Source organism: Zeus faber, assembly GCF_960531495.2.
Source record: "Zeus faber genome assembly, chromosome: 4".
Taxonomy (NCBI): domain Eukaryota; kingdom Metazoa; phylum Chordata; class Actinopteri; order Zeiformes; family Zeidae; genus Zeus; species Zeus faber.
The window spans coordinates 21,065,094-21,087,741 of NC_137191.1; the positions used below are offsets into that span (position 1 = coordinate 21,065,094).

At 42.6% G+C, this 22,648-nt stretch overlaps 1 protein-coding gene across 1 annotated transcript in view; it reads right to left on the reverse strand.

The window, feature by feature from the left end:
* Positions 1–22,648, reverse strand: part of ctnna2 (catenin (cadherin-associated protein), alpha 2) — a 376,545-nt gene that overhangs the window by 27,054 nt on the left and 326,843 nt on the right. The window contains exons 10-12 of the mRNA XM_079999605.1: positions 6,372–6,464; positions 5,466–5,622; positions 4,788–4,988 (exon numbers count right to left, since the gene is read on the reverse strand). Coding sequence (XP_079855731.1) covers positions 4,788–4,988; positions 5,466–5,622; positions 6,372–6,464 — 451 coding nt within the window. The remainder of the gene's footprint in view (positions 1–4,787; positions 4,989–5,465; positions 5,623–6,371; positions 6,465–22,648) is intronic.

Below are 22,648 nucleotides of genomic sequence, written 5' to 3' on the forward strand. Positions count from 1 at the left end.
TCCAGCCCGCGATGGATTCCCTTTTCTCTCTTACTTTTCCCTCGCCTTTGGTCGAATACGTTGATAGCGTAGGTTCACGGGGATCGATGGGACGGGGCTTTGCGGTTCCGATCGCATGTGCGGCAGGTGGATCAAAAAAGAGGAAAAACCCCAATCCGGCCCAGAGAGGGCGGGAAGGGGACGGGGCCGACACCTCAAACAACCACATTAAAGAGAGTGCCACAGACAATGGGAGCCGCCCGTCCCCGGCTTTAATGTCTCAATTAGCCACCCTGAGGTAACGCACGGCCAATATTCAGGAGAAAGAGCCTTGAAAATACAATGGCTTATGGGCCCTTTCGGTTGGAGCCCTCGGGAGGGGGGTAAAAGTGGAGTGAAATTAGCAATAAAGTTAACAAAAAAGAAAGGTCAGGGGAGAAAGAAGGGGCGAGGAATGTCTCGCCGACGCCAGTAAAAGCGGAGGGAAAAGAAGGGCAAGAGACGACATATCAGTCAAACTGCTGTTACAGTCCACGTTTTGGTCAACCGGCTGCTCCCACGAGGCCGCCCGGCGTGAGGTTCAAGGTCCTGCCGATTCAAAATTTCCGTCGGGCGGTTTCACGGCTGCGGATGTGCGGGAGTCGTCGTGCCATAGCGTCGTGTGGGAGTGGGCAGCTCTGTGGCGGTGTTTCCCAAACTGTTTCCTGCCACGTCGTGCGTTTTAACAGTGAAATAATAATCCCACGGCACTATACCCTGTCAACCACTGAAAACATCACAAACACGTAGAGCTGTGCTCATTATTATGGCCCGACTAATAGTTAGTGATGCAAGATTCGCAAACGATTAGTCTGTAGCGAACAAATCGTTTCAATGCCTCGGGAGTCTGGAGCGACATCGTCAAGAGTGTGTGTGAGGCGAAAAAAGGCGAAGTCATTTGGCGTAACTCCTCTCGAATGTGACTGATTAACACCTTGCATTCCACCAAAATAAGTCATTTTTACAGAACTGAACACGGTACTGTTGTATACTGTACTGTATATCTCCATACGCACTTTATTCACATGCACGTTACTGCGCATATCTGTATATACAAATAGCCTATACCATATACATAACTCTATTCCCTTTATTTCTATTTTGTACCCCTACTCTGCATCACCTTTGAGTTCTTTATTTTATTTTATTCTATATTTTTTGACTTACTTACTTCATTACGTTTAGGAATCAGTTAATTCGTCAAGTAGAAACTTTTAGGTAGCCATGGTGTTTAGTCTAGAACATACAGTATAGTGCGTAATCACCGGGTGCGTTGCATTGACATTTCACTGCATATACGTATGAAAGAATGTATATGTACGTGACGAATAACCCTCTTGAATCTTGAATAAAAATTGATGAAGGGGTCGGATAGACGTAGATATAGGACGGAAAAATGCAGCGGCTAAATTGAAGGAGGGATTTTCTCTGTGTTCAGGCAGAATGGAGCAACGTACACGCAAAAACAGCAGCAACGTACACGCAAAGACAGCAGCAACGTACACGCACAGACAGCAGCAACGTACACGCAAAGACAGAAGCAACGTACACGCAAAAACAGCAGCAACGTACACGCAAAAACAGCAGCAACGTACATGCAAAAACAGCAGCAACGTACATGCAAAAACAGCAGCAACGTACACGCAAAAACAGCAGCAACGTACACGCAAAGACAGCAGCAACGTACACGCAAAAACAGCAGCAACGTACACGCACAGACAGCAGCAACGTACACGCACAGACAGCAGCAACGTACACACAAAAACAGCAGCAACGTACACGCAAAAACAGCAGCAACGTACACGCAAAAACAGCAGCAACGTACACGCAAAAACAGCAGCAACGTACACGCAAAAACAGCAGCAACGTACACGCAAAAACAGCAGCAACGTACACGCACAGACAGCAGCAACGTACACGCAAAAACAGCAGCAACGTACACGCACAGACAGCAGCAACGTACACGCACAGACAGCAGCAACGTACACGCAAAAACAGCAGCAACGTACACGCAAAAACTGCAGCAACAAACACGCAAAAACAGCAGCAACGTACACGCACAGACAGCAGCAACGTACACGCACAGACAGCAGCAACGTACACGCAAAAACAGCAGCAACGTACACGCAAAAACTGCAGCAACAAACACGCAAAAACAGCAGCAACGTACACGCAAAAACTGCAGCAACAAACACGCAAAAACAGCAGCAACGTACACGCAAAAACTGCAGCAACAAACACGCAAAAACAGCAGCAACGTACACGCAAAGACAGCAGCAACGTACACGCACAGACAGCAGCAACGTACACGCAAAAACTGCAGCAACAAACACGCAAAAACAGCAGCAACGTACACGCAAAAACTGCAGCAACAAACACGCAAAAACAGCAGCAACGTACACGCACAGACAGCAGCAACGTACACGCAAAAACAGCAGCAACGTACACGCAAAAACAGCAGCAACGTACACGCAAAAACAGCAGCAACGTACACGCAAAAACAGCAGCAACGTACACGCAAAGACAGCAGCAACGTACACGCACAGACAGCAGCAACGTACACGCAAAGACAGCAGCAACGTACATGCAAAAACAGCAGCAACGTACACGCACAGACAGCAGCAACGTACACGCAAAAACAGCAGCAACGTACACGCAAAAACAGCAGCAACGTACACGCAAAAACTGCAGCAACAAACACGCAAAAACAGCAGCAACGTACACGCAAAAACTGCAGCAACAAACACGCAAAAACAGCAGCAACGTACACGCAAAAACTGCAGCAACAAACACGCAAAAACAGCAGCAACGTACACGCAAAAACTGCAGCAACAAACACGCAAAAACAGCAGCAACGTACATGCAAAAACTGCAGCAACAAACACGCAAAAACAGCAGCAACGTACACGCAAAAACTGCAGCAACAAACATGCAAAAACAGCAGCAACGTACACGCAAAGACAGCAGCAACGTACACGCAAAAACAGCAGCAACGTACACGCAAAAACTGCAGCAACAAACATGCAAAAACAGCAGCAACGTACACGCAAAGACAGCAGCAACGTACACGCAAAAACAGCAGCAACGTACACGCAAAAACTGCAGCAACAAACATGCAAAAACTGCAGCAACAAACATGCAAAAACTGCAGCAACAAACATGCAAAAACAGCAGCAACGTACACGCAAAGAGAGCAGCAACAAACACGCAAAAACAGCAGCAACGTACACGCAAAGTTTCATTCGAGTTAAATATATCAAGAAGTCTTTTTTTTATATAAATGAGAAATAACCATGGAAACATAGACAGCTACATCGAGTGACACTACAAAGTTGGTTCACCCATTCGGATCTCTCCATAGATTTGACCCAAAATGTGATCAGGCCTTTGTGTAATTGGTCGAAGTGGCATCGTTTTCAGTCAAACCTACGCAGGAGTTCAGGAAATAGTTCGCAAAGTTTCGAGCACCACTGTACCCTTATACCCTTCCAGCTATTCATTTGAATGTAATTTGCTTGGTGTTTTTTTCAGGAATTCCATCGGCTCACTCTCCGTGTGATTTTAAAACGTGAGAAATGGAGCAAAAAAAGTTCTAAACCCTGCAGAAATACCACTCGGAGCGCCGCCGGAGGAGGGGGGAAAAAAAAAAAAAAAAAAGGCTCTTTCCGTCTGGCTGCCGCCGTTCACCCAACGTGACTTGAAGAGTGCCGGGTCACATTGCAAAAGGGCCGATCGAATCTGCACTGGAGGTAGCAACGGTGACATATTTTGGCCCGGGGCCTGGCTAAATTGGGCTCTCCAGTAATCTGGCATGAGACAACAGCAGCAGAAAGTGTCGGGTAAAAGAAAAGTAAAAGAAAAGCTAGAATAGAACAAATACCATTAAAAAATGTATGAGAGTGGAGGGTTACGGCCAAGGCACTGATTGATACCGTGAGATGCTCCCCACTAACCTGGCTGGGAAGGAGATCTAGGGGTGTGTGTGTGTGTGTGTGTGTGTGTGTGTGTGTGTGTGTGTGCGTGCGTGTGTGTGTGCACATGTGTATGGCTGCGGCACAAAATATCAAAATGTTCTTTTCAGTCAATTCTGCTTCCGTCAAGATATGGTGAGGAATAGGCGTTAGTAGTCGGCGTACAGGCAGCATCCTGCCGACGGATGGCGCACATGAAAGATAAGAGTTTCTCGTATTTTTGTGATAAGTTGGTAAGAAAAATAAAAAATACAACTTAAAAAAAGTGGCTTGAGCTGTGGCTTTGAACAGGAAAGTTTGAGTCACTGGAATAACACTGTTATAACACTGAACCTTAGTAATAATTTAGTAGAAATCATTTCTACCTGATGGGTCAATAGTTTATTCAGTACATAGAATGCAGAGGTGCATTTTGTATATTCTGTATATTTTTATAGATTTGGCCATTTATGTTCTGTATTTTTGGCTAGTTCTGCATAATTCTATTTTATTTGTACTTTTTTCAGACTGTTAAGCTCTTTTCTATTGCACTAACTATCTGTACAGCAACGCACCGATACTTACCACGGTACATCCCTTGTATATGCAAATGTACTGATTCTGATTCTGATTATCATATGTTAATTGTAGCTTCACGCGTGAAGGTTATTATTGTATGTTTGGTCACAGCATACAATACACCCTACATTCAACCTGCATATTTGCATGAATCATACCGTCTCCAACCGTAGCGCATGTCTTTGACCCACGTCTAAGCCTACGAGTCATTACAGCCAAAACGGTCTCGGGGCAAGGTACCGGTCTCGGAGAGCAGTTTGATGGACTCCAGCACACGCTCGGTGTAGACGCCCGGCTCGTAGTTCTCCATCTCGGCGTTGATAATATGCACCACCCGGGCGGCCCGGCCTCGGATGGCGCCGGCGGTCCGGTCCAGGGTGTCCACGTCGCCCTCTTGCAGAGCGATCACACACTTGTTGACGTCTTCTAGGATGTGGTTTTCTTTGGGGAGCCATTAAAGAGAGAGAGGTTATCATGGAAACCGAGACGACTTTTCCTTTTGGTAGGTATATGAAACATTGCAACGAGGCACTAGATAATAACACCCCATTTTGCAAAATGTGATACATTTCCCTGTTATTATGTCATAACGCACACATTTTGTAATGAAATAAACACATTGAACACAATACATGATGTGTTTTGCCACATTTTGTAATAAGCTATTATGTAATGCAATCATTATTACGCATTTTGAGGGTCACAACTTTCTACAATGAATATTTAATAATTTAAATTTAAGGTGTAATTACATCATAAAAGTTACATTCATTACATTTTGGCAAGCTATTATGAAAAACTGCATTGCTGCAAGCCTCTTAAGAGAAATGACTCATCATCAAATGAGATGTGCATGTACGTTGTATCACTCTTGTCTGCAGTACAAGAGTCCTACTGTACTACTGTAAGCTACTGTACCTGAAACGGACAGGAAGTCGTCCACCGAGGTGATGTCATCCACGGCCTCAGTGAGGATGCGAACCTGCTTCTCCCACTGGTCTTTGAAGACGTCCATGTTGTCCTGGGCCACCTTGCTCTGGGGCCGGGCCGCCAGGGTCAGCGCTGCGTTGATCACCTGATGAAAGACAAAATGGCCACGTGCCAGCCCATGAACGGACGCGTATGCGGGGGAGCATGAACACCCGCGGAGGGTTGGTTGCTCTTCAGGTCAGCTCTTTCTCGCAACAAGGGAATCTTTTGAAAGGGAGCTCAGTCTCGGGGCTTTGAGTCTGGCGCGTTTGATCTCGGAAGACGGAGCATCTGGCTCAAAGCCGAAATGGCTCCCAGTGACATTTCCATAGGCTTCTTATTTACCTCAAGGATTTTCCGGCCTTCGTATGTAACATATAAAGCCGATATTCCTGTAGACAGGGAACTGTGAGGGAGAGGTAAGGTCCCGGCGCAGAGAAAGAAGAAAGATATTTCTCTGCAAGAAAATGGTGGACCTCCCCCTGTCAGGAAGACGTTCTTTCATTTTAATTTGGTTCTCTGGCGTTGATCAATACTGAGTCTGGGACTGGAACAAACTGGAAAGTACTCTTAAATGTTCTCTCAAGGTTTGAGCTGCTGGAGGTCAGCTACTAAGGGAGCTGATCTCAACTTTTAGTCCATTAGTGTGTCGGGTCTCATGAATTGCGTTACCTAACCTAGAATACATGGAGTAGGAATCCAAGGCAGAATTGCCACTTACTCCAACGCATCCTCCACCTTCATTCGCTTGCCCATTTCTAAAGCCTCTGGACTGCAGCACGCGTAAAAAAGGGGGTTGGCCATCATGTCAAATACAGTATTGTATTTAAAAATCACATAAATGAGGTCCCTTACTTGCGGGCAGAGGCTGTCGATTTGGGTGGCGGCCATTCGAACCAGCTTGACGCCCTCCTCGTTGTTGGAGATGGAGCACGCCAGGTTGGCCACCTAACGGGAAAGGTCGATTGGAGACAAATGAGTGCATTAGAATCCCTTTGTTTCCATTGGAGACCTGTTTGGTCTATTGATGAACTCGACAATGAAAACAGGTTTTTCTGAGTAACAATGCCTCAAATATGCGTCGTCACAACATGTTCCGCAAAACAAATTCCTTTTTTTCCCAAAAGCGTAGCCCCCGGTTCCTTTTTACCCCAAACCCATTGAGCACAAACAAGAGTCTCACTGTCCCACATAGTTCTGCTCTTCTTCAGAGAGTGCAGATAGCAGTCGGAGGAACGCTTCCAGTCTCCGCAGAAGCGCATGTGTACTGTTATCTGTGCAGTGGCGGGGATTTAATGCTTGGTTTGGAAAGGCAAAATATGTACTTTTTTTGTGTATGTATATTTTTATTTGTTACTCCTTTGGCTTTGAAGTGGCCTGCTCCAAAAACCTCCCCCTTCTTTCCGCTGGAACTTTTCTGATGCCCCACAAGTTCCGAAACAGCTCGTCTTGGAAATAGAGCTGATATCGAATTTATTCAGGTCTGCATGGACAGCAATGCCACTTTGCAGTCAACCTTGGGTAAATAACTTAAAAACACGTTGAATGAGGTACGTTTTATGGCTCTTTAGTTTAAAACACTCGTTACTTGAAAAAAAAAAAAAACAATCATGCAACCGTCTAAATGACAAAGCTCTAAAATGCATTTGGAAGCTTAATAATGGAGAGTGTTTTCCAAGAATTAGTCTCCAGGAAACGTCTGACTCCGTGATTAATGAGGAACATATTCAATGACATGAGTGTTTGGTTGCAAAGGATACGGATCCAATCAGATAAAAGTGTCTAGAAGTCATTAGGATGACTTTCCTTTAGAACTGAGCGGTTATTTTCAGCCTCGCAAAGTATAACGGAGCTTAATGACGGAAAAAGGGGTTCTTGGACGTGTAATTACACCAGATGGTCCTGTATCTCCAATCCAACAACACTAAGTTGAATTTATGGGCGTTGCTATCCAGCAAGCACCACTTGTGCAACTCCACCACATGCAGTTCATCCCAAATTCACTCATAAAAAATAGACTAAATACTGCTAAAAAAGTGAGCCAAGCACTGAAGAACATTTTTTTTTATTTTTTATTGTTTTTAATCAAATACTATTTTGCCTAGGTGATAACATGTACACTACTTCAAGACATTTCATGTGCAGTATTGTCCCCCAAAAGCTTCGAAAGTTGCGTAGAAATGATTGTAGAACTCTGTAGAACTGTAGAAGTGGTGCTCAACAAGTGGCCCTCCACAAAAATTTGAATAAATCTCTCTCTCTCGGTCTCCGTATTTTATATCACCCACCCAGGCATACACACTCACAAACTCACAAAACAAAATACACACAAATAATTATCCGAAACATGCACACCGTGATCCTCGGGGCGTGACGTCCGTGTCATTGTATCCCTCCTTCATGTCACTGCACTTCACAGTCAAGTTCCATAACTTGGGACTCCACACAATCCCGTGGCATCCTTAAGTAAATGAGACGCCGCAACATCCGCTCACTTTGGGGAAACGGAGCTAAACAGACACATGGCTGTCGGCGGCGCGAGGTGCCAGACGGCATTAGCCCTCCTACCACTCACATGTCATTGTTAGAGGCAAATTGGGGACAATCAAATTTGTGTCGCCTCGAGCGCAGAGAACCACCTTCCTCTGTGGTGACAACAACCAGGACAGTGATGGATGGCACTCCAGCGGATGCCAGGATGCCAGTGCATGTCTCTGCCCGCCAGAAAAAAGCGTTGTTTTTTGTAGACTGCGACAGATAAAAGCGATGGAATGGTATTCAAAGTATGTGTGTGTGTGTGTGTGTGTGTGTGTGTGTGTGTGTGTGTGTGTGTGTGTGTGTGTGTGTGTGTGTGTGTGTGTGTGTGAGAGTCCGTGTATGTGTGTGTGTTTATTTGTTATTGTCGATCTGTAAATATGGATTGAAGGTTATGGATATGTGAAGTGTGGTATGTGTGACTATGTGTGTGTGTGTGTCTGTCTGTGCTTTCATACATGAGTGACAGATATGTGATGGTGTATAATAATAAAATAATAACAAATATAGCCGACGGCAGCAATACACAGGGTCCAATTTAGGCGTGTTAAGTACGTATTACACTTTTCCGGGTCCTCTGAAACGCAGCATGATTTTCCGAGTTTACGTTGAACAGCTCTCCTGGTTTAACGTCTCCCGGTTGCTCGTCTTGCGGAGCAACCACTATGTGGTCTACACAGCGTAACCCTCCGAATGCAAAAGAGCAGAGATGGAAATCCGACTCAGGCAGCATAACGTCGGTTCATGATGTCACAAAGCGGCTCGCTCCGAAAACAAATCAAGTCATCTCAACGTTCCTCTACTTCGAGTAAAATGACGAGTTTTTCACAAATCTCTGCTCCAAATGTACATTGATATTGATCGAACTCGAACGACAACACGTCTGAACGTCCCGGTTTTTACGAAACTTCAACCCTAACCCTATATCTGTGCATTCTGCCGTTCTCGTCCTAATAATAATAGATAAATGCATAGTACAAATGCTTATAATACTACTACTACAACTACTGATAATAATTGTAATAATAATAATAATAATAATAATAATAATAATAAAAATAAGAATGATGATAATACTACTACTACTACTACTGCTACTACCACTAAAAATAATAATATATTTACTACTACTACAATTAATAATAATAATATAAATACTACTACTAGAACCACTACTCCTACAACTACGAGTACTACTACTACTACTACTACTACTAAGACTACTACTACTACTGATAATAATAGTAATACCAATAATAATAAAAATTAATATTGGTGATACTGCTACTACTACTATAACTAATAATTATAATAATAAAAATATAATGCTACCACTACAACCAGTACTACTACTATTACTGTCCTACTACTACTAAAAATAATAATAATCATAATAAAAATAATAAATACAGCTGCAGGCAGTTATACACGGGTTCCATGTTAGTCGTGTTACATGAGAACGACAGTTCTCCGAGTTGCTGTAAAACACACCATCATTTCATATCAACACCAATTACAAATTTTCGAGTTCCCGTGGAACGGAGCATCAGTTTGTGAAGTCTTCTTTACATCAGCATTACTACTAAAACAAGCTACAATTTTCAGTGTGTCCATTGAACACAGCATGGACTGTGGTAATGAGGTGGTGACGACTCTCTGTGACTAACTATAGCTTTCCGAGTCCTGATGATGCGCAGAATGACTACTACAAGCCCATAGAGCGTTCCGTGTTTTTACTTTATCCTAACAGTTAGAGCTTGGCTACTATCTGTAGTCCACAGAGTCCTGCCTCACGGAGTCTCTGTGGAGCTGCAAACAATAATAATTATAATGAGTAAAAAATAACATACAAATATTTATATTTTTATAAATAATAAATATAAATGTAAAGCACATAAATGAAGCAACACGTGGATGTATGTATTTGTACAATCTTCCTGCTGCAAGAGGATGCATAATGGAGGGGGGTTAAAGGGCCCAGTGGGGGCTGGCTCCGTGCCTGGAAGGCCCACTCACCCTCCCTCCCTCCCTCCCTCTCGCCCACCCTCCCTCCTCCGAGGCTCTCACTTTTTTTAGTGGAGGGATGGAAACACAGAAGGTCTGCTCCATATATTTGCTACAATACCGTATTATTGTACAATCATATAATCAAAAACAGTTGTGTACGTTTTTTAACACACGTACTCCACATACTCTGTACGCTGGTCACAAAAAGGCGATGATTAAGAGCTAACTCGCTTTTGTTTAAATATTCAATAACCCGTAGTTTTCACAGTAACAGGTCCAACACTTTGTGTTTTGGATCTGAGAATGTTTGCACATAATCCAAATGTGTGTGTGTGTGTGTGTGTGTGTGTGTGTGTGTCTGTGTGTGTGTGTGTGTGTGATCAGCCCGTCCTCAAGTTTATGAGTCCTAGTGCCAGCGAGGGTTGGTGTGTCCAGTGTGAGAGAGGGAGAAGGGGGGAGAGAGAGAGAGAGAGAGAGAGAGCATGGTCTGTGTGGCCATTCTTCATTTTAGCCTCTAACAAAGGATCATCGATTTTGTGGTTTTTTTCCGCTCTGCAGGATAATCACTTCAATTTTAATTTGATAACGGTTCCACTGCAGAGCGGCTGCCTGCTGCCCAAGTGCATAGCAGGGAATAGATACATCAACAAACAAATAACAAAATTAATGGACACAAAAAGTAATCACTAAATAAATAAAGGAACAAACACAAAAATAACTGAACAAATAAATGAATAAATGAATAGATTAATTAATAAATTAATATATTGATAAATACATTCATGAATAAAATAAATAAATAAACAAGCAAACAAATTAATAAATAATAATATAAAAAAAACAACTAGATAAAAAATTGGGATTTACAAACTGTATTGTGTATCATTGACGTTGTTTATTTATGTTGCTTTTATTTAGGGCCCTCAGATGAATCCTGTAAGCGTTGGTGTTTTAGGACATTTCAGCAGGATTTTTGCAGAACATGTGCAGAGAAGTCCTGAACACCTTTTTGTTTCCTTGCTTCCTACTTCTCATCCGTTCAAAATGCCTCTGGTCAAGTGAACGCTGTGTCCTACACTCTTGGAAAAGCGATAGAGAAAACTACCAGTGATAACTATCCACCTTTAAAATTTGAATTAATCCAAAAAATAATAAATGAACCCCCCAAATCAGTGAAAAAAATGATCTCCCTTAACTCTCTTGCTTATTTCCGGAAACCTAGAAATAATAAAATTGATTTAATTTCTTTTTTTTTTAATCCACTGAGCACTTACAAGGTCACTTTCCCCCACGACGGCTGCAGTTAATCATAAAAAAAAAAAGAGAATAAAAGGGCTAAAAGCGCCTGCCAAAGAAAAAACTTAAGCGAGAGAATAAGGAACATCCTGTAGATATTTCTGAAGTAGCCAGTTATTTATTTCTAAAAAATGCCAGATATTTAAATTAAAATAGCCTGACAAGTCATCCTTAGCAGCTTTACCGCAGACTGACAGGAAGACCTTGTGGAGGGGGGGGGACACACGATCGGTGTGGGGGGCCACAGGAGCGGTGTGGGGGGGCCACAGTATCGGTGTGGGGGGGCCACAGCATTGGTGTGGGGGGGGGCCACAGGATCGCTGTGGGGGGGCCACAGGAGCGGTGTGAGGGGGCCACAGGATTGGTGTGGGGGGGCCACAGGATCAGTGTGACTTTCTATTACTTATGCCCGACGCATAAGCAAAATAAAGCATGCGCTGTGCGTCCCCGTTCCCCGTTCCTGCAAAGAAAACTAATAAAAACAGTGTGTTTTTATTTTAGATGTGTTTATCCTCCAAAATAAAAGCCCTGTGCCTCCCATGCCCCATGCCCAACCCTAACCCTAACCTCTTTTATATAACCTGGTAAATGAACCTGTCAACACGGATAGAGGACTCTTAACCGCAGTGTTGTATACAGCCCACCAGACAATCACTCGCCGCCGAGCGCTACGGCGGTCAAAGGTGGGAGATCCAGATCTAAGTCACGGGCGGGTGTCAAGGTCGTGTGCGGCCGGAGTCTCTGGCGGGGAATAAAGCAACCAGAGTTGACGACCTGCAGTCTATGACAATCAATCGCTATAGAGCTCAACAGTGACCTCCATTTCCAGAAGTGAATTTCCCATTCAGTCACTCCATTGACGTTTCGGAAAATCCTTCTCTAAAGAGTTTTAAGCCTGGAACCAAGCCAACAAAGTACCAGATGAATCGCGACCAAAAAAAAACCATTTGTTTTGGAGCAAAACAATTTGGAGAAGAGCAAAAAAGGCAAAGTGTGTACCCAATTATTTTAAAAGTGAAGGAACTACTCATCCCATAAACCATTGCGAATGATACCTTTCCAACGAGTTCCAACTTAACAATAGTGTAGCGCGCTTCTTCTTGACCTTTGTCATTATTATTGTGTTTATATTGTTAATTATATTGTTGAATCATTGCTGCTCTGTGGTCAACTTAACGTAAACCATCGTAGAGTTCTGTGGTAGCGGTAACGCACTCGCGACAGTGACGTAAAATGTCCCCACGGGTGCGGTAAACATTTCCATGGTAACAGTGAGCTCCACCAGTCAGAGACGGCGCTGTTACACTTCAGAATTGCCGGTGGTGTAGTGCTTCTCCATGACATCGGAAATGAAAGATGTTTTTCCTCAAAACAAGGTTGTTGTCGTACGTTGATATCATTGATATAGACTTATGGCTTCTACAGGAGAAAATACCATCGTTCCATAATGTCATAGCTCATGGTCAGTCTACCTTGGACGGTGAAGACATTATGGCTAATATCAAACCGTCGATTCAGAATTTAAATGGGGTTTTCACTTCCGCATATTCACTGTTGATCTCTATTAAAGAGCGCCGTCAGAGGAACACCCAGCGGGATTTGCGACAACCTCGTAACGGGACGCTGTTAGCTTAGCTTAGCCACACAGTCCACCGTAGCGGCAGCGCTAGCTGCTACGCTCGGTTGCCAGGAGACAATGGCTGTGTATAGTTTTTGTGATAAAATATATAAAATATAAACGTTGAACACAATAATGTAGAGTAAAAATGATTGAAAATCGTGATGATGTCCCCTCACTGAACATAATAATCATAATATTCACCATTTTATATTAACTGCATTTCTTGTTGAACAAATAGCAAAGAACTCGTAACTTGGATGTAGATAATGTTAATTACAGATTTCCTGATTTAACGACTCTTCCACTTTATACTTTATAACCGCCCAGTCACCTTTTCTCACCTCCTCCCCCAGGGCAGCCCAGCACAGTTATATCACAAGTGACTTTAATGCAAAGCACTGAGAAGTTTGCTCTTTAAGCCATTAAATCAGAACGGAAATGCGTCAGTAGTGTTCACTAAGTGACAGGTCGTCCTGCCGTGAGATATGAGTCAGGGACGTTTTGCAGCCAGCCGGTCGCTCTTGCAAATAAAGCCACCCGACGGGGGGGCCCAGGTTATTTTTTTGAATGGAATCCTAAAAATAACCATTGAATTCTGTCAAAAAAATTCATTTTGGTGGAATGCAGCGTGTCTTGTGTCACTACTATAGGAAAGTAGTCCACAACAACCTGGCTTCAACTGCAACAACGTTCTGAACTATTCTCCCCACACGACCCACGTATTTACTGTTACTATTGTGAAATTGGACTCTGCGTTCATCTCTCCAAGTCCTCCAATGGAGTGTCTGTGTAGCCCTGCGAATAACGCAAACCCAGGTGTAGAAGCGGTTTCCCGTGACAAGGCTCATTGTTGACCGTCATTACATCATTATTCAGAAAATATCTGACCTCAGAATCAAAACGTGTTCACCTTGCGGATTGGACGAGCATATGTTACAGCGAGCTCAGTCACTCCCTTTTATTCAATTTATATGCACAGACGAGGCTCCAGATGATTACCGTAAAGGAGGAAAACAGATGTGATCATTAAAGCTCTTCACTGCTTCATTTACAGATAAAACAGAAGGTGGGACTTCAAATAAATATCAAAATGTGCTTCCCTTCGCAGTATACAGTAAGTCTGGCTATTTGTTCTGAAGAATGTTTAAAACATCTTTCCTCTTTTTATCCAATGTCCTCCAACGCATTTTTGATCAATCTTTTATGCTCTAATGGGTTCATCGGTTTCATCTTGTTTTGTTTGCTGTACAATGCTTAATACTGAATTAAGTTCAGTATTCAGCCTCAGTTTATGTCCGTGAAGCCCCCTCCCGCCTCCCAGTCATTCCAGCTCTACTACAGAGCGGGTACTGGAGGAAGCAAGGGCTTACCAAGATATATCTTCAGATCATCTTCAACGGACGTGTAGGAATATATACAGTGTGACTACAGGAGACACAAACTGACCAATACCTTGCACAGCGTGGCGAGCTTTCATGCCATTCGTCCAGAAACCAAGCTGCTCTGTCCATCTCAAAACCATCTCTTGCCCCCTTTACTTTCTTACTTCACATAAACATAAATCTCTCATGCCACTTATTCCCAGAGAAGGTTTAGCGGTGGCTGTGATATATATGATATATAACAGAATTGATAACAACGACAAAATGCTCAAGTAGCTGGCGTCAGTTGTTAGTAATTAAAAGGCCATTCCTTTAAAGGCTCAATCAGTAGCATTAGCGACCCCTAACGGAAGCCATAGGAACTACACCACCGCCAAACGTGATGCTCCTCCCCCACGAGGCCTGGAATCCAAGCTTCAAAAAACACAAAAATAAAAATAAACAGTGTGAAAAAGCCTTTTGATTCCATGCACTGTTTCCATGACTCCGGCCTCTAATAAAATGTGTGCAATGCTTTTTATTAGATGCTGGTTGTTATTATTCAACTAAAAGCTGAGGGGATTTGGGCTATTTCATCTCTGCTACCACGGCTGATACCCCACGTTAAATATGATAATCCCTCTGGGGGTGATGGAGGGCTAACCCTGGTCATGCATAAATGTGGAACAAATACTGATATGGGCACACTCATAGTAGCGTTATAGTAAAGCGTAATCACAGGTCAAAAAAGAATTAACGTGTAATAACAGTCTAATAATCGTACTCAATGTGTAAAAACAGCGTAATAACAGTACAATAACAGTACTAATGCGTAATAACAGTACAATAACAGTAGTAATGTGTAATAACAGTGTAATATCACATAACACTAGGCTATCATCGCAGTCAGCTCAACGTTTAAAAGCTGGATTTTTTTTTTTCCCTTTTGTGACAGGGATGTGTTTCACATGAACACGGGGGTGAAACAAAAGTTGAAGTAAAAAAAAAAGGCCGGAGGAACGATAAAGGAAGGAGGATGGGAACCCGGAGAGTTGTATCAGCCATGTTTTACCGAGCTCGAAGGGGGGACGTTGAGCATAATTGAAAACAAGATAAACAATCCATAAAGTTTACCCAGAGTGTAGGTGTTGTTCTGGGGTGTTGGGTAATCCAGATCACACACAGCGGCAGGATGAGGTAAAGGAGGGGAAGTGAGAGGGAAACAAATGGCCGACTCGGGCTCCTCCCCGGGGGCCAGAGGCCAAAACAACCTTTTTCTACGATTTCTTTCTGTGTTGTGTTAATGCTCGGCTGTTTCCAGGCCAGACCTCGGCCTCGGTTTGATTTCCCACCATGTTGCTAAAAGCACTCTGTCAGGGTACGAAGGGTTGGGGTGCAAGCAGCTGATACATATGAATTCATATGCCGTTAATTCATGTCATTACCTGAGCCGTGACTGTGTTTCAATCATTCGAGTAGGCTGGTGTCACAAACCACTCTTCATCCTTTTTTTTTTTGCGTATATTACTTTAGAATTCCATGTTGTTTTGCATTATTGACATTTTACATATTATGTGATATCAGTGCATTTTCTTATTGTTATGTCCCATATTCAGTCATTCTTCTTGGATTCTATTCATTTTGATGAAGGTCGGCCGGGCGGATCAAAATGGTCTTGGGGGCCACATTCGGCCGGCGGACCTCAGTTTGCCCATCGCATGTCCTACAGTAGAAAGAGGCTCTCAGGTTATAGCTGCTCGCTAGCTGTACTTCCAAAACAAAAAAACAAAACAAAAAATAAATAAACCACCAGTCCAGCGTTACTTCCTTTGCAGTAGAGTGCCCAAGAAGCCCCACAGCAGTTTCCACAGAGTATTGATTAATCTCTCCATCCCCTCGCTCTCTCTCTTTCTCTCTCTCTCTCTCTGTGTCCCTCTCTCTCTCTCTCTCCCTGTCTCTCTCTCTCCGTCCCCCTGGAGGAGGAGTGCTCGCCAAGCAAGTTGGACTTGGCACCAAAGCACAATTATGAAAATGGACCGCAGGGTTGTTTCTTTTAATCTCTCTGTACATTCCAGGGCTCCCAGTGCGGCTCCCGAGTTTCAAAACGAGGGCGAGTTTAGATGTTTAACCCGCTGTTCCTGGGAACAACACAACGCTCTCCGGTCTTTTTCTTTCTTTCTCTTTTTTCAGGGGAGGGTGGCAGGACATCAGATCCCAAAGAAAAAAGAGGTTGTATGAAGCGTAAGAGTGTGTGACCAAGACAAATGTAGCGCGCCAAAATATATTCCTTCTTTCCTCCCCAACTGTGTTGTGTTGAACAAATAACAGGCAACGTGGTGTTATTTTCATTCATGGAAAAGAGGGGGTCTGGGGAAGGGAAGGGGCCCAGCAAAAAGCCTTAGAATGCTCTCTGCCTTCAAACATTTTCAAAGCAGAGAGCTTTAGAACACTGGCAGTGGATCTGGCAACCCGTGACAGAACGCCTGGAGACTAGAAAAGGGGGCAAAACCTCTAGTGCTTTACCCTCAACTCACTGACAGGAAAAACCAAAAAAAAAAACAAAAAAAAAAAAAACCACCATCACTGCCAAGATGAGAGCAGCAGCCACACTGGACTTTAATTTTTTTTTTTCTTCCTGAAATGAAACCGTCGTGTTCTGTCACATGTCGGGTTCCAAGTGCTCAATGTTTCAGTGCTCTAGCAGTAAAGTAACATTTCAGTGTGAGAACATGTTTATTAGGTCCACAATTGGCGCTGTCATAACACCGTCGCCTGGGAACCAGACCCATCTGCAGCACGTTTCATTTGCTCTGGCAGAATACGTCTGGCCATCCTCCCTTTCAAACAGATTTCCACCCGACCTTGGCAGGGTCCAGTCACAGCCGTTTATCTAATATGGCCGTATCGCCGTTTAGGAACCTTACCAAGATGGCTGCCGCTGATGTGGAACGGTCTGTTGAATCCGCTATCGCGACAGCATTAAATGAACTGGACGGTATATTTTCTCAAAAAAAGCTTTTGATGATAAGAAAGATGTGTTTGCCGCACTTCCGACAGGATTTGGTTAAAGTTGAATTGACCAACTCCATCGCTCAGTGCTACGTCACATGTTTCATTGCTCTGATTGGTTGTAGTCTGATCCAATTGAGACATTTTGGTCTGCGGCCATTGGTAACGCCAACTAGGAAATCAAAAATGAACTGAGAGATTCCAGACGAATATGCGACTCTGTGAGGTAAGTACTGGAGGTAAGTTAAGGTAAGTTTCATTTACACAAGCAATTAATTATATAATATAATTATAGAACCCAGAGTTGTGATTGTGGCGCCGCCCCTTGCAGCCGCCTCAGTCGATTACGCACATTTTAGTATTTTTACAGCTTATAGATCTTATTGTGCGTAATCATCGGGTGTTTCAACATTTCACTGAATATATGTATGACTGTATGTATATGTATGTGACAAATAACCTCTTGAACTTGAACTTGAACTTTTGCAAATGAGTCTGGCGATGCCAGGCTAATAACAGCGTAGACTGTAGCAATCATTTAGTAAGTACATATAATTCACACCCCAATATAGCTTTACCAACAATTTATCCTGTGCATGGAATCACACTTTGTATATTGTGTATATTTTTACAGATATGGATATTTCTGTTCTGTATATTTAGCTATTTTTATTTTATTTTCCAAAATGTTTAGTTTTTTTTTTAAATGCTCATTGTCTGTAGAGAAGCGGACCGATCCTCACAACGTCAAATTCCTTGTTAATGTAAAAAAAAAACTGACTCTGATTCACACTAGATTATACAAAAGAAATATATACAGTATATCGCAACTGGGTTTTAGGGCACAATTTGTGAACATCAATTTGTGATCTAGTTTTTTTAAAGGGTACAGACCTGTTTCATAAATACACCGGATGAAATGAGCAGCGAGTTCTCCAGTCTGTAGAACAGAGCAGATGTAGGAAGCGCTGGGGAGCGTTGTTACCCTCGGCCTTTGCATTTGAAGCGCTAGAAACGTACCTTAATACTTGTTGTAACATATTGACATCCTAAAACCATCCTGGATCTACCTTACGACTGGTTGCCCTTTCCAGGGCGGGGGGAGGAGTTGAAGATCCGTATCAGGGGGAAGATTTAAGAACTTTTAAACTGACCTTGCCATAAACAATGCATGGCTCGAAAACGACCACCAACATCTCGTGGTTGAAGTTTCATCCAAACCCATCCACATACGGAGCAGATATTAGCGGAAAAACCGACCAACTTTAGATCGATATTACAGACCCGGGCCGATGCATTTCACGACGAAATATGTCCAACCCGGCTTCAACTCTCTGGAAGTCACACTTCGCTCGAAGCTTCGAACACGGTTGAGGTGTCGTTTAAACCACTACTGTATGGAACAAGGACCTCATGGTTTAAATGCCATCCAAATGGATATGGAGCAGATATTAATGAAAAACCAAACAACTTCGACCCAAAATTTTCAGCTGTCTTGCTTAACTGACACGTCACTATACGTAAACAAAAGGAACGAGATGAGATTTACAGGGAGGCGCTTTATGACGTCATAATATTATTATCTATAAATGTACAGATTCCGATTGAGAACGTCCAGTTGGACCGTGTCCAGTGTTCCACCTACACTCGGTCACTCTGTACTTGTTCGACGTTTCCAAACTATCGATTTACGTGTGTATTTATATAGATTCTCACCCGGTAGATGTCAGTAGATCCGCTCGACTGATATTTTAAATCTGGGTCCACATTACTTTGCTGGATTAATAAAAAATACAATAAAAAGTAGGCCACAAAAACTTATCACAGTTTCCACTTGAATCCACTGAAATGTATGTCTGAGTGATGCGTTCAAGATCCAGCTGGAAAAATTGAAGCTGTGCAATGGAAATTACTCACAGGAATACAACAATGTTTTTCGTATTTCATGGAAACGTAAATTACTGAAAATTTAATCCAAGGAAAAAACTCAACAAGTGAATTATGTGCCCAACATGGCACCAGACGGCCACCCGTCACTGAGAGAGCAGCTCTATTTCCACAGACAACCCGGTGAGTTATATCAATGAAAAGTTGTCGTTTACAGGCAAACAAACGGGTTGTGCTTTGTAGACCGCATAGTGGTTGCTCCACAAGACGAGCAACCAGGAGACGACAGACGAGGGGGGGGGGGGGGCATGTTGATTTCAAGTAAACTCGGAAAATCGCGCTGCATTTCAGAGAACCCGGGAAACTGTGAAACACACAGTTGGACCCTGTGTATTGCTACCTACAGCTATATTTGTTATTAATAATATTATTATTGTAATATTATCATTATTGTTATTATTATTATGATTATTGATTATTATTATTATACATTTCTACACTTCTATTATGAATTATCTTTTGTGTATCTATTTTTATTATGTTATTGGGCACCATATTAATTGATGAGCTGGACCCTGTTTTCTGGATTTATCTGATGAGACAGTTACAGTTAATATTCACGGTATTTGAAACTGTATGAATGGCCGTAAATGCAACAAACACCAGAGAACAGCAGGATGGACTGTGCAAGGGTATGAGTACGGTGTCACTAGTCAAGACTAATGCTGCTTCCAAATTTCAAGTAAAAGTCAAAGGGAGCTTTCATAACTATTCACTTTGATAGACAGCACGGCTGCCTTCTTCTTGGTCTAAATCGAAATATACAGACTGCATATCTATATTTTGTCTCCACAATCTGCGCTTGTGTGGATGGAAATGTCACACTCAGATTCCTGTGCTTTTTTAAATGGATGCCTGTGTGATTTCTTCTTCCCCCCCAGGCTAGAACAGGGGAGTGTGAAGACGTGAAAGGCCATCGCCGAAGCGCTTCCAGCCAAATAAGCAACACAGTCAAAACTCATAACCACGTCCCTTAGCCCTCCTCCTCCACCTCGGAATATTATTAGACCAGGTAAAGTGACACCTCAACTGAGCTGGTTTATAGCCAGGGGAAGGAATAATACAAATCATACATTAATTAATTAACAAAACATATAAATGATACATAAATAATATAAAAATAACATATAAATCTATAGAACAATCTTATAATCAATCAATAATATTATATAAACAAAATATAAGTTATATAGAAATAATATAGATAATGCTGTATATATATACTATATACATTATACAATCATAATTAAAATTATAAATAAATAAATAAATTTCCTTACGCATTAGTAAAGTGAGTAAAATGTGATTTAATAATCTTTCTTTTTTCCACTTCCACCAGGAGGACAGCCACCAAAAACAATAAATGAATCACAAACAACCTGAGGAGCAGTGTCTTCGGACAAAGTCAAAACGGCTGCCTCCAGACCAGCCTCCACCGTGATGACTTTAGCTAATTACTTCATTAAGCGAGCAGACATAACTTTTGCCCCCGGGTTGCCAGTTAGAGTGAACCCCGGAGCCAAATGTTTTATAGGTGCTTTTCCTTACTTAGCCATGACAAACTATCAATTGCAGGGTCCAATTTATTTAGGATTGGTGTAATTAAGCGGTGGGAACTCTAGATGGCCCAAGACCTGCTCCTCGGGGAGTAAGTAGCGTCTGGACCTTCCTGCGATAAATAATATGGCGCTATCCACCTTGAGAATCTGCCTCTCGCATGCAACCTTTACTTCCACATGTTGCTGTGGTAACGCACTTGATTTTGACGTTTGACACAATAATACCCACTAAACACAACTATCCTGTTAACTACTAAACATGTCACAAACATGTAGAACGGTGCTTATTATTATGGCCTGCCAATAGTTGGTGATGCAAGACTCACAAAATATTTGGTGGTAGTGAACACATCTTTTAAACGACTCTGGAGGCTGGAGTCACTTCGACAACGGAGTGACTTTTCGATTCACAGGCTGAAAATAATTACTGAGGACTTAAGTCGGAGTCCAAGACAAAAGGGACCAATAGGCATTTGGTGTAATTCATATTGAATCGACATATGTAACGGATTTTTACTTTTCATTCCAGAAAAAATGATTTTTGTGAGAATTCCAGTCACAACTCAGAGCGGAACGGACTCTTCCGATTCTTGTTCACCGTTCATGAAGTCCTCCCTCGCTCCTGAGCCTAATGAACCAAGAGATGAAAAATTGAACAGCTCTTTTCGCTCTTTACTGAGTGACTCGACAAAGAACCAAATCTGAAAATAGTCGAACCTTTCATCATTACTAATAGTCCTCACTTTCAGTGTGAAGCGTGTTCTGATGAGCGCAGAGCTGCTGTTCTGGATGGAACTGACAGATGATTACAGCCTTGCAATTTTGATATTGCAACACACACCGACTTAGATATTTGACGGGAGAGCGGTCGCAGAGCGGGATTTTTTTTCCACCTCATAGATGAGAGTAAATTGCGATCATTAGTCTAGATTAGCATTCGACAAAGAAAGTGAGACATGAAATTTAAGATTACAGTGCCCAGACGTCCTGGTTTGTCGAGCGCTGTCCTGGTTTTGAGCTGTGTGTCCTGGGTCCTGACAGATATCTGTGAAACACTAAAATGTCCCGCTTTTCAACATTCACTCCCAAATTGTCCCGGTTTTCAGCACAATTAAACCAATAATAATAATAATAATAATAATAATAATAATAATGATATTATACCTGTTTTCAGCACTTACATTATATACTGTATAGAGACAAGCAGAGGATCACACTGGAGAAGTGGGGGTCGTCATCAACACGCCCACTCGCTCGGCTTCAAGATTCAAGATTCAAGAGGTTTATTTGTAGCATACATGTACATACGTTCATACGTACAGTATATCCAGTGAAATGTCTTTGCAACGCACCAGGAGATGATGCACAATGGTTACTAAACCGAACATAATAGACCTAATTACGACCTAGCTAACTAACTGGAACTGACTGCTGTGAATCGTGTACTTTCAGGTGTGTGTGTGTGTGTGTGTGTGTGTGTGTGTGTGTGTGTGTGTGTGTGTGTGTGTGTGTGTGTGTTGCCACCGCTTCCTAGGGGTGCCTCCGCTGCCTGTGCCGTCCGTACTGAACGAAACAAAAAGGCAGCGTGCATAACGGGGACGCTCTCTCAGACACTCTCTTCCCCCTACCTTAGCCATCCTAGTTTTGTGCTCTCCCTGAACTGCACATCAAGATCACACACGTCAATTAAAATAATATATAGATCTGTTTTTTAGTTGTCGATTCATATGTGTGTGAGCCGACCCGCTTCATAGTGACTTTTAATTATTCGACACCTTTAAATAGAGATATGGTCAA